The 13,744-nt window shown below is 29.4% G+C and overlaps 1 protein-coding gene across 2 annotated transcripts; it reads right to left on the bottom strand.

Annotated features, from left to right (window-relative positions):
* Window positions 1–4,552: 4,552 nt before the first annotated feature.
* On the bottom strand, window positions 4,553–7,517 carry LOC115710357 (protein TAPETUM DETERMINANT 1-like). 2 transcript variants are annotated; one of them, XM_061111315.1, is made up of 3 exons: window positions 7,128–7,517; window positions 6,907–7,014; window positions 4,553–5,869 (listed from the first exon to the last, which is right to left on the bottom strand). In XM_061111315.1, the coding sequence occupies exons 1-3, from the start codon at window positions 7,234–7,236 to the stop codon at window positions 5,499–5,501; spliced, it is 588 nt and encodes a 195-aa protein (XP_060967298.1). In that variant the 5' UTR covers window positions 7,237–7,517; the 3' UTR covers window positions 4,553–5,498. The 2 variants fall into 2 exon arrangements, with proteins under 2 accessions (XP_060967298.1, XP_030494587.2); XM_030638727.2 differs by having other exon boundaries at window positions 6,901–7,014.
* Window positions 7,518–13,744: the final 6,227 nt, after the last annotated feature.

The following is a 13,744-nucleotide window of genomic DNA, read 5'->3' on the forward strand; positions in this document are numbered from 1 at the left end:
TTATTTTTGTTAGAAAAAAAAAACATAATATTATTTAACTATTTAGTCAAGACAAATCTCATCAAATTCAAACCAAAGACATCATTTTTTTGTACATATGGTGCTCACAAAAAGGGCAGATTCATATGTATTTGAGATAGGGATTAAAGAATAAAAACAAGTTTTATTTATATATTATGAAAGTAGTTTTCTCCAATAATAATAATAATAATAATAATAATAAATCGACCAAATTAGATCAAGATGAGGTTTCTGTTTTTTAAAATATGCCTGAAAAATAAATTAAAGCTAAAAGAAGGGAGTAGGTGAACCATCTCTAATGTTGATATAAAACTTGATACTTAGCTAAATTTAGCACAACCATCTCTAATGTTGATATAAAACTTAATACTTAGCTAAATTTAGCACAAAAAATTGAAATTATATTATATTTGGCGTATTATTTACAAAGTGTGCTTCAATGCACTAAATATAAATTAAAAAGAAAAAAATCAAAATCATAATAGTAGGATAAAAAAAAAAGAATTAATATAATTTTTTATAATAATTAATGAATCATAATAATTATATGGGTCAAATTTTATACCTTTTAGAATATTTTTTTCTTTGAAGTGCACTCAAATATAACTATACAGTATACATTTTTAGCACTTTATTATAGATGATGCTGTTAGAATGGTTTATATTAAGAGTGTTGGATCAACTCTCACTAAAATTTATGCCACGTGTTCATTCAAAATTTATGCAGTCCACTTGGTTTCTCAAGCCATGTTAGCTTTCCTTTTATATACACTTGTATTCTGAAAAATTAGAGAAAGAGAGTTTGAGAGAACAAATCAGAAAGAATTAGAGAAGAGTTTTGTAAGTGTACAGAGTAGAGATTGGGATGCTTATATTAGTATTGTCAGTAATTAAGCTACTATCAAGATTGGAATGGATGAATTGAACCAAGTTTCAGAGAGTTCAGAGATAGAGGAATAGGCTCCTCACAATTGTGAGGGAAAGTTCGAACCTTTATACATCAATGTTGTTTAATTTTTGTTTGTTTAAATTCTTATTTTTGCCATTTTTGTTATTTGGTTTCCGTGTTGTGATTGTGTGCAGGGACGTGATCAAGTTAGTGTTGGTAAATTCCAACAGTGGTATCAGAGCTCCAGGTGATGGGAGAAAGAACTCAATCAATGATGATCAAGAACATTTTTTAAAGGAGAAGAAGGAATCGATGGACAGACATGAAGCTGTACTAATTTGGGAAGATGACGAGTGTTAAGGTCGTGAATGGGAATTAGCTCACTGGGAAAAATAACTTTTGTCTTTAGCACGAGAAGATGAGAGCTCGTCTTGGTAATTTTGGATTGGTTGAAGCTCTATCAATGGATGGCAAGAAACCTAGTGGAATTGAATAAAAAGACTGGAATTGGAATGCATTCACCTTATGTCTCGAAGATGTGATCCTTAAAACTGTGGTTAAAAAAACCACGACCTCTACAATTTGGAATAGGCTTAAGCAAATGTTCATGACTAAGAGTATGTCAGGTCGTATTTACTTGAAGTAGAAATTCTATGGCTTCTAGATGGGCTAAGGTAAATCTCTTGATGACAATAGGAATGAATTTTACAAAATGGGATTTGATCTTAGTAGTTTGGAGGTTAAAATCAAAGAGGAAGACAAAGTGATTTATTTGCACTACTACAAAAAGGGGTGTTTACGATAGTCCTAAAAATACTATTTTGGAGAACCATCGCTAAAACAATTAAGCGAGTGTTTAAAATCGTCAAGAAAAATAAGGTATTCTCAATGGTTTTAAACTATTCGAAGGTATAGGCGACAGTTTTTAAACGTGCCTTAAAAGATTCTGTCAATTTTTAAATTGGAATTATCCCATGCTTAAACTTAGCGCGTTTTAGATTTAAAATTTTATTTCTCGAATCTTAAATTTTATTTCTCGCCTCTTAAGATATAACTCCCCTAAAAAAAATCAGATCTCATTTTTTTAAAGTTATTTGTAATTTTTATTTTATTTTCTAGCTCTCTCTCCTTTGCGACCACGAGTCGTGCCATGCCTCTCCTCCACTCTCTCTCAATCCATCCTTCTCCTCTGCTCTCTCTTGGAAGGTTGGCACTACAATGGTAAGCATAATAATCTCTTATTTAGTGTTTAAATTTTTATTAGCCATGATTTGGTTTGTTGATCTTGATCTGTATGTGTGTGAATGAAATTCGAAGCTTGCAATCTAAAAAAAGTTTCAAGGATCGTCAAGTGAAAAGCAATTTGAAGCATTGTAAAAGAAAATTTAAAGAAGGATGAAGACGAGCACAAAGACGATGGAGAAGGATGAAGCTTGTAAATGTTTTGGAGTGGCTGGGGCATATGCGAGAAGTAGTTTTGAGGAGGCTAAAGACAATGATTTTTTTAGGGGGGGGGGGGGGGAATCCACTATAGTGATGGTTTAAAATCGCCGCTTATACTATAGCCAAGGGTTTTAAATCGTGGTTTATAGTATCGACTATAGCCGACGATTTTAAACTGTCGATAATTCTTTTCCTTGATATTTTTCCAACATCGCCTATTCTGCTCAGTATTCGTGACGGTCTTATAGGCAACAGTTTTATAGACCGTCAGGAATTCTTTACCCAATGGTGTAAAAATGTCAGGAATTCTAGGTTGTTAGTAGTGTTGCTTAATTTGTTGCCATCTCAATACCAGCAATTCAAAGATACAATCATATACTCGAAGGAGCTATCTTTGAAGCAAGCAGGCAAGGTTCAGAAGAACAATTTAGAGGCCCACTATTCTTTAGGAAGAAATAATTACAGAGGCAATAACTTAAATGAAAATTACTCACATGGAAGGAAAGGAAGAAGTCAAAGTGCTAAGGGAACGGGTCGATCTCAATCAAAGGGATCCAAGACCGACAATAATTTGTTACAATTATGGAAGATAAAACACATAAGGAAATTTTGTTACGAATTGACAAAGAAACCGAAATATTCAAGATCAAATGATCAAGACCAGAAGAATTCAACAAACTATAGTGAACAATTTGAAGATGGAGATGTATTTGCAGTTGAGGTACCTAAAGCTCTAACCTCAACTGAACAAAAAAATGAATGGATAATTGACTTAGGGTGTAACTTCTATATAACTAACAAAAAGAGTTGGATCAAAGATCTCAGAATCAAAACATTGGCAAGGTGGTATTTGGAAATGGTCAGACATGCTCAATTAAAAGAATTGGAAAAATGATGTTCAAACTAGATGACAGAACACTTACGGCAATCGGAATGTCATGTTTGTATAAAACTTGGCTAGAAAATTGATTTAGCTAACCATGTTTGATAATGTTATTAACCAACAGTCAATCACTCACTTATTTTGATGATAAATAAATATTTAATTATTATTTGTTACTAAATTTTTTTTTTTTGATCATTTTACAAGACAATTTACAAAGTATCAATGTTTGCTTGGTAAAGTCAACATAATTAATGAAGTGGATTCAACAAGTATATCAATTACTTCATTTATACTTCATAAGGGTAAAAGTTTCATCAAGATATCAAGAATTTAAGAGGACTTCAAAAGCTCAAAGTCAAAGCCAACTCTCGAGAAAAGTCAACTTTGTATCAAAACATGCAAATCAAGTTAGGAAGCTCATTTACATCAAGACTACATGTAATCAAGTGGATCAAGTTTACTTTAGTCTTGTTAAAGTCGATATGTATATTTGTCGAAGAGGACTGTCGTCTCATGACTGTTCTAGTTTCTCCTTGCCCTTACCTGCACTACAAAGCACTCGTGAGTCCCAAAGACTCAGCAAAAAAAGTAAACAATAAATGTATATAACAATCAAATATCTAAATCAGGATAATAACATAATTTAACAATAATACTCAAGTACTTGTATAATAAGACGAGTCATATCTCTATAACTGGCGTTATACACCATTGATGAGTGTAAAAGAGTTCCAAGAACTCTGGTTGTAATGTGCTGATAATCAATAAAGAATACATTTTTACTGCCATTGAATTTCGAGATACGCTGTTCTATTTTACTCATTTTCTAATTTAAAGTTTTAATTCTGATTTAAAGTTTGAATTTGTAGTTCTTATGAACTGTTATAAATCACAACAATTAGTTTAATATGAATTTAATTCACATCAAAGTATATATAAAGAATGAGGCGGCTTAGTTTGGTTTGAACTACAAGCGAAAATTTTAAAACTGTGACTGAAGTATAGAATTATAAAGTCTTCATTGACCAAACAATTGACACCAAATTCATTTAGTCTAGATTCGTTGGGGTTTGAAACTATGGATTAAGAATTATATTAACAACTTTAACTCATAAACCTCATTGATTCTTATTACCTTTATTTTATACTTTTTTTTATTTATTAATGTTGGGATAATTTTGTTAATTTACCCCACTAAATTGATTGGTTGGAAAATGTAAAAGATTAAATATTTCTATATATAGTAAAAAAGAAAGGCCAAACCAAACGTGAAATAGATTAAGTTACATGTTGAGCCAGTATTAATAGCATCTTTGCACTGTAAATTAATAGAGCCACCATTAATGATCTGTTAATGTTAAAATATCAAATTAATGAATAACGTGTCTTAATCATATCAATATGATGAGTGTGACATAAGATTTATATATTTATCATCTGACATGCATGCCAGTACTATTATTATTTAATTTTACTAAATTCTCACTGTTATTGTTACATGCGAAATGTAATGAAATTGACATTGAAACATGTGACAAATGTCATATTATTAATTAAAGACAATATATATTCACTGACAGAATCATAATATCTCATTTAAAGAGACCAAAATCAAGTGTATTCATCCATAGACAAACTCATTCCTTTTGCCACATTCTTCCTCAAGAAAAATACAAATAAAATAAACCCAATATTTCTATAATCACAACATTCAATTTCTTGTCCACTTCCAAAAAATAAATGAAGAAAGAAGAGGGAATCGGTCTCTCATTAATTAAATCCAAATTTCAGACACTTTAGGCCATTTGTCAAAATAAGTAGGAACCAAAAAACTGTAGCATAAATTGATAGTCAACGTGTGTTTTTCTTTTTTTTTTTTAGAAAAAAAAACCATACAGAACAACCTAGACCTAAATGAACATGCCAATACAGTTCGAATTTTCAAAGAAAGTTCACAGTTTTATATGTTGTCCATTATGTCGAGTCAATTTTAGTAAACAATAACTCTTTTTGTCGTCTACTACTTAAGGCTCAAGTTAAAGCAGAAGCTTTTTCCCACCCACTCATTTCAGAATCATTTTTCCTTTATTGTTCTTAACTTTATACTCCCAACAAAATTGTAAGTCTGAACCATTTTCTATTATAATAACTAGAACAAAAAATTTCCAATCAAACACCAAAAATTGGCAGCAAATAGCCCCAAATAAGTAGTAACTATATATATCTAATTATAATATGTGTATACTATAGTACTATATATCAAATTAATGAACCACAAACAACTGAAGAAACTGATAAAGGGAATTGCATAGTAGTGGAATACTTGAAACTAACAATAGCACCATTGAGTAAAGGCTTGCCATCATTGACAAGACAATCATCAAAATTAAGGCGTTTGAAGATTTTTGGGTCGATGAGATTGTCTGAGCTGAACCATCCACATTTGAGATGAATATTTGAGATGGTGCAGCCAGTGAAACAGTTGTTTATGATTTCAACTGAGAAAGTTGGTATGCCCCTTGGGAGAGGGCTCGTGGGGCCTTGGCTCACTGTTATATCTAAGGTTGAACAGTTAGCTGATTCATCACTACCTCTGATTCGGTGGGGTTCAATTCTTGCAGATTCTTTCTCTGTGGAATCAACAAAATAATAAATAAAAAAGCAATGAATTGTGTCTGATCAAAAATGAGAAACAAGAAAAGGAACTGTATATGCATTAATGGTATATGTGTTCAACTTTTCAGTTAACTTAATTAAACACGTACGAAACAGAAATAATAAAAGATGGTATATCTGTTATCTGTACATGTATGTATTATGTATGATGTATGTGTTTCTTTCAACCTTTTTAATTATTTAATTACATTCTTGTACTTGGGGTAATTAAAATAAGAGCATTGCTATAAGGCACTAGTGGTGCCTAGTACTATCTCGACATGTCGCATTACGATTGGCTAGCGATACTCACTAAAAACTATTATATTAAATTATATAAGACCCGATACTTAGTTAAACTAATAGCAATATTGACACATAGTAGAGTGCTACCCTTTAGTATTTCTCTTAAAATAAGCTAATCATATGAATTAATTATGACCTTATTCAAGTTTTCTTTTTCCAAAGAGAATTACTAAAAGTATCTAACATCCTCTTTCATGTTAGACTATTATTAGTGTAATTAAATATCGAATTTTATATAACTTAAAAATGTAATTTTTAAGAATATTATTAATCAATCATAAAACGTCACCTATAAAAAGTGACAGACACAAATTGTAGCCAATATGAATGCTAACAAGAATGAATATGAGCAAAATAATATTAATATGTGTAACCGAAACATACACTAAAAATATATATTACTATTCACAATAATTTATTTCAAATAAAACTAACTATATTAAAATTAATCAATGCATTTTAAATTCACATATTATTATTTCTGTATAACTATCAAATTAGGCATACTGATTACCCAAATTATGCCAATGCCAAGCCATCAAACTGCCTTAAATCATTTTTATTTTTATTATTATTATTTTAAAATATATATAAATATATAAAAAGAAGGGGGTACAGTGAGGCATAGGGCGCACGTTAGCATTGAAGCATAACGAAAATGTATGGGGCGTGCGCACCTCTGACAATTGTGCTTACTTACCAGTACCACTACTAAGCTTGCGATGAATTTCAGTACTACTGCGACTCTTCAACAACGCCGTATTCTTCTCTTCAGACCACTTTGCTCCGCCATTAATGGACCTTCCCTCCAACGCTTTTAAAAAAAAAAAAAGATCAGGATCAGAAATTATTAATTACCACAAAAATATAAATAATAACAAACGAAGGATCTGAAAGAAAAGTAAAATGGTTTGGTACAATTATTACCAGGTAGAAACGTGAAGAGTAATAGTAATAGGGTGGAGATGAAGGCTACCGAGGCGGCTGAAATCCTGAGTCGTGGAAGTAGGTTCTGAGTTGATGAAGACATTTTCATATATAACTGATCGGTAATGGAGAAAGATAATAATGATATGGTGAAGATGGTGATATCTTTCTTTCTCAGTCTCTGTATATATATATATATTTATAGCTTGAGAAGAAAAAGAAAAAGGTAACTACTCTTGAAATTGCACATGTTTTTTTTTTGTATTTAATTTTAGAATTAATTATGATAATTTTAAAAAGGAAATACAATTGATTTTTTTTAGGGAAGAATACATTTGATATTAATTAATTTGTGTGAGAATATAATTATCTTAATATACCTTAAGATATGCAGTGTAATAAATATTAGATATCGCAATATTACTTGGAAAATCAATTATATCCATGAAAATGAAAAATATATATTATTTGGAAAAAAAAACATTGAGAGAAATGATAAATATCATTTATACCCTTCCGAAAAAAGGAAAGAATTAAAAGAAAAGTGTGAGTATTTATTAAATAGTCATAAAGGACTCAACAAAAAGAAAAAATCCTTATCAACTTATGATCAAGTTATTTATGCATTTTAATGAATTATATATGTTGCTATAATTAAATTCAAAAGAAAAAAAAAAACTTAATTAGGCAACTCATTCAGCCAAAGGAAAATAAACTTGATTAGGCAACTCTATTTTCTAAAAAAATATATATTATAAAAGGTAAGTCCAAGCCAAACATTCAATATTTAGATTTAGTAAATGAGAAATGTTAAAGGGCATCAGTAGTGCCTAACACCCTCCTATGTATCAATATCGTTATTGGTTCAACTAAGTACCGTGTCTCATATAATTTAATACAATAGTTTTTAGGGAGTATAACTAGCCAATCGTAATGCGACATGTCGAGAAGATGTTAAACACTACTGGTATCTAATAGTAATGCTCTTGGAAAATATTAACTAAAGTATGTTGTTCATATCACGATTGAATAAGGTTTTTCTAGCCACATAACATCTTCGGACTGGCCATTGGCCAAAAAATAATTACAAAATTTGTCATTTGACACTTTTGTAAACCTTTTCAACCAATTTCAATAAAACTATAACTTAAATTTACTTTTTTTTACTGGAACAGAGGAAGAACTTTTTGTTGAATTATCAATTCAAGTTATACATTGGAAGAATAAACAAGAGTTGTCTTAAATATTAGTGTTAAATCTACGTTATTAGTATATAAGACCTTTTAGGAAGTGTCCAAAAACAACACAGTGAGGGTTTAGGCCCAAAACGGATAATATTATACTAATATGGAAGTCAAGTAAGGTAGCGGTTAGGACCGGTCCTAGGTTAATGTGGGCTAGGCCCGCGCCTTGGGCACACTGATTTTAGGGGGCCCAAATAAAAAAAAAAACATACATATTTTTTTAATAATTTTTAAAAATACCATTTATTTTTATAGTAAGGGTCCAAAAATATTTTTTTTTTCCTATGACCCATTTCAACTTAGGGTCGACCCTGGTAGCGGTCCAATAAGGTGGAAGAACGGGTCCCAACAAGTGGTATCAGAGCCAAAGGTTTAGGAGTATTGGGATAGTGGGTTGCATTTGCAATGTGTGGGAGAGGCCCTCAATGTGATCGTGATTAAAGATCTATATGGTGCCTTGAATTGAAAGTCTACCTGATGTTGAGGAAGTCAGGTGACGTGTCCCGTTGATGATTACGGCGGTACAAGATCGAGATCGGTGTTAGGACCTGTATTGAAAGTCTTCCTGATAAAGGTGATAGTTAGGCAGCGAGTTCCGTTGATGTTAGCGGCAACATAAGGGGTTTCACTAGAGGAGAGGCCACGAGCATGCGGTCTTTGGTTTGAGGGGAGGATTGTTACGGTATATCAACTCAATTCCCACATTAGAAGAATATGCAAAAGTTGTTTTGGATATAAGTGTTTCATTTACTATATTAGTATGAGGCTTTTTAAGAATGTGCCTAAAAATAAAATCGTGAAGGCTTAGGCCTAAAGCAAACAATATCATACTAATGTAAGAGTTATAATAAAGTAGCGGTCCAACAAAATAAAAGAACAAATCCCAACACTTCTTTCAAGAAGTTTATTGGCATAAAAAATGCCATCATATTATTAAAGTATATCAAGAAATGCCCCAAAAAAATATAACTCTTATCTCATTAAAGGACATGTAAAATTAATCAAAATAAAACCAGCAACAACAATAAAATAAATTGTTCTAGCTGGTATGTTCCACCCTTCATCACCTTCCTTGTGCCATTGTTGAACTTTACTAGATGTATATTTGATATTGTATATATAGTGATAATATATAAGTTATATATGTAGCCACTTTTAGTAGATGAGAGGTGAGAGTACATACATGAGCAAAGCTGGAAGAGCATGTACAATTTGAAGTTGTTATTTATTTATTTATTTATTTATTTATTTTTAATAAAAATCATAAGATCTATTAATTAATAAATTTAATCAAAATAATAGAACGCACTTTAGAGGAACAGTCCTCCAACTGAAGCACACGACCTGTAGAGAAACAAGAGTCTCTTGCCAAGCAATGAACCAACTTATTTGCAGATCATTTTACAAAACACAAATCAACAAAAGATAAAGCCAAAAGCAAATTTGAAACATCTTGAACAATAAGACGTCCAAACTGTGAAGGCATAAAAATACCGCTCTGAATCGCTTGGACACACACCAAGCTATCTGTTTTCAACATGTCTCTATCCCACGAATGAGTTGCAATCCAACTCAATGCTTCTTTAATGCCTATTATCTCAAGAATGTCAGGTTAAACACATCCAAACTTTCCCTTCTTGAATGCTTCTTCCATAACACCATGATGATTCTGAGCTACACAATCCATGCCAAAAGACAAGACTCGAACCGAAGGAAAAAACTAAAAACCATGTCAAAAGACAAGACTAATGGGACAAACTAAAAGGAAAGGACTAAAGAACCATGTCAAAAGACAAGACTAATAATGGGAAAACTAAATTAGTTTCAACACATAAACACGATCACAGCATTAAAATTAATTAAGGAATGAACTCCTTATAATTCTAACCACATAAAAACATTAATTGGAATTAAACTAATAATAGTAAATTAATAAATGAAAACAAAAATCTGAAACGGAGGACGTCGTTGAGCCAAACCACTCTCAGACGACTGCTCTTGAACCCCTCACAGAAAAAGATGTTGACGTTGTATTCCCTTCTTCTTTGTGTACAGTAAAGCACTTGAAGTTGTTATTCATTAATATGATTTGCTAACAAAATTAACGTTCTAAAATATAAAAATATAATTGAGGTTTATTTTTTGAGTGTAAGTTACTAAATTACTACACATCAACTAATAATCATATCAACACTAAATTAGGTGGGGGTTTATATAATTAAGATTTCTATCATTTAAAATACATTAACGGTTAATACAAATTGATCTTTTATTTACAAAAATATTTTTATAAAGTGTAGACAACATTTATACTTTTTATGTATTTTTAATTACCAAAATACTTCTTACACTATCACTTACACATACAATCACCATCACTTAATGTGTATACCACCTATTAACTTTTTTTTTTTTTCATGAATTCGAAACAACCTCTATTTTGATTGATTTCGTTCGTCTTCTCAAGTGAAGTCACCGAAATTAATGGTGGTTCTCTTTCTGATTGGATTGCATTTCAGTTGTTTTAGGTTGTTGGGTGGTTGCCCGAAGGTTGCATCAGACAAAGGTTTCAATCTCAGGAAGCATGAATCGTGGGTTGAAGGTGGGTGTAAGAGGTATTTGTTTAATTTTTTTTTTTATTTGGGTTGTATATTTATTCATTTGGCCGGCTGAAATTTTTTTGTAATATTGACTTTGATTTTGCTCCCTCGTGGCTAAAGGTGGTCGTCGTCTAGTGAAGAAGAAGTCGATGGTGTCTTTTGCTTGAAAAAATTTCAACATTGACGACCAGAAGGGAAAGATGAAGTCAACTTTAAGGCAACGGTGATGAAACTGTAATGCAACAGTTATATCTGAATAAAACCATAAACAATTAATAATACAACATATTTGATACAAATAAATATTACAACAATCGTGTTTTATATATTCTGGTCGCATATTTGAATAACGAGCCATGTTTTTATAATACTATGATATTGTAATACTAAAACCATTATTCAACTAATGTGCAACTTAATTGCAACTAAAAATATTAAATGTGAATATGTATATGTAAGAAACTATTTGTCAGTATTTTTTTGTCACTAATCGATTATTACTTGTACCTTAATAGTAATATGTGGAGAAGTAACTGTTAGCAAAATGTTCATGCAACTGTAATGCAACTGTTATAGAATATTAAAAATCAGAATAGTGTTTCCACGTACGTAACTCTATCTACATGTCTCTTCGTGATTTCATATGAACAAATTCACCATTAGAAATTTGAAAAACAATAAAAATACACGAGGATAAATATTTTACTATAGTATTGATGTAATTTTTTTATTATTATATTTGAGTTAGATTGTTTGGGAACTCCAGTTCAACTTTTTTAGATTTACATTTTATGGATCTAAAAATTAAAGTCAAGACATTAGTTTTAGGGGTTTTTTCATTAGTGTACAACAAAAATAATTATATTACAAAAAATGTGCAAAAAAACACAATTTTAAAAATGTACACATTTGAAAACATATTTACAAAAATTCATGCATATTTTTAATTAAATTATAATAGATATATTAATGATTCAACTTTCTATATTTAGATTTGTATAACTATTTTTTTATAACTAATTGATATGGTATTAATGAGTAAGCCTACTAATTAACAAAATTTATATATTAATAATTAAAAAACATAATAAGATTCTAATTATAAACAATAATATTTAAAATATACAGATGTAATATTTTAAATATAAGATAAAAAATAATTAACGATTAAAAATAATAAACAGTTTTAAATTAATAATAAAAAGTGAAAAAATACATTAAAAAAATAAACAAAAACAACCCATCAAGTTTAACAAAAACATATATAAATTAAAAAAATACTAAAAACAAATAAACAATATTAAAAAATATTACAACACGATACACAACAAAACATAATAAAAAAACCACAAAACAACAAAAGAAAAAAAACAACTAACAGAAATAAAAATACCAAAGAAAGGACATTTATAGATGGAGCATAAATAATTCTTCCACCAAAAAAATACATTAAAAAAATAAACAAAAACAACCCATCAAGATTAACAAAAACATATATAAATTTAAAAAAAAAAACACTAAAAACAAATAAGCAATATTTAAAAAATATTACAATGCGATACACAACAAAACATAATAAGAAACACCACAAAAAAAAAAACAACTAACAAAGATAAAAATACAAAAAAAAAAGGACCTTTATAGATGGAGCATGAATAATTCTTCCACCAAAAAAATACATTAAAAAAATAAACAAAAACAACCCATCAAGATTAACAAAAACATATATAAATTTAAAAAAAAAATAAACACTAAAAACAAATAAGCAATATTAAAAAAATATTACAATGCGATACACAACAAAACATAATAAGAAACACCACAAAAAAAACAAAAGAAAAAAAACAACTAACAAAGATAAAAATACCAAAAAAAAAGGACCTTTATAGATGGAGCATGAATAATTCTTACACCAAAAAAATACATTAAAAAAATAAACAAAAACAACCCATCAAGTTTAACAAAAACATATATAATTTTTTTTAAAAAAAACACTAAAAACATATAAGCAATATTAAAAAAATATTACAATACCATACACAACAAAACATAATAAGAAAATAGTTATACAAATATTTATACAAATCTAAATATAGAAAGTTGAATCATTAATATATCTATTATAATTTAATTAAGACTTTGTATGAAATTTTGTAAATATGTTTTCAAATATGTGCATTTTTAAAATTGTGTTTTTTTGCACATTTTTTGTAATTATTTAAAAAAATGTATACATTTATGTAAAATGCCCTTAGTTTTATGCAAATTAAACTGGATTTCTAGTTGAATTTCAATTTTGTAGTAGTTTTCTGTACTTTTTTTTTCATGAATTCGAAACAACCCCTATTTTGTTTAATTCCAGTTCTCTTCTCATGTGAAATTACCGGAATTAATGGTGGTTCTCTTTCTAGTTGGATTTCGCTTTAGTTGTTTTGGGTAGGTAGGTGGTTGAAGGTTGCATCAGATACAAGTTTCAATTCCAGGAAGCATGTATCGTGAGTTGAAAAGTGTGTGTAAGAAGTATTTGTGTATTTTTTTTTTATTTGACCAACTAAAAATATTTTTGTAATATTGTTACTTTTTTTTTTTTTTTTTGTTAAAACTGAAAAAACTCATCATTTAAAATATACTTAGAAAATATAGATGAAGTAAAATACATTACTAAACTTTATCTTATTTTACACCAAGCTTTTATATTACATTCTACATAAATTCTCTGTAATTTTTATGTATGATTTCATTATTTTTTTTTTTTTGAAAAGTATGATTTTAT

Source organism: Cannabis sativa, chromosome 3 (genome assembly GCF_029168945.1).
Source record: "Cannabis sativa cultivar Pink pepper isolate KNU-18-1 chromosome 3, ASM2916894v1, whole genome shotgun sequence".
In the NCBI taxonomy this organism is placed as follows: domain Eukaryota; kingdom Viridiplantae; phylum Streptophyta; class Magnoliopsida; order Rosales; family Cannabaceae; genus Cannabis; species Cannabis sativa.

Coding starts and splice junctions, on each gene's coding strand:
- LOC115710357 (XM_030638727.2), bottom strand. CDS start 7,236: ATGAAAATGTCTTCATCAACTCAGAACCTACTTCCACGACTCAGGATT. Junction 7,015..7,127: donor ACTCTTCACGTTTCTACCTG/GTAATAATTGTA, acceptor TTTTTTTAAAAG/CGTTGGAGGGAAGGTCCATT. Junction 5,870..6,900: donor CAAGCTTAGTAGTGGTACTG/GTAAGTAAGCAC, acceptor TTGATTCCACAG/AGAAAGAATCTGCAAGAATT.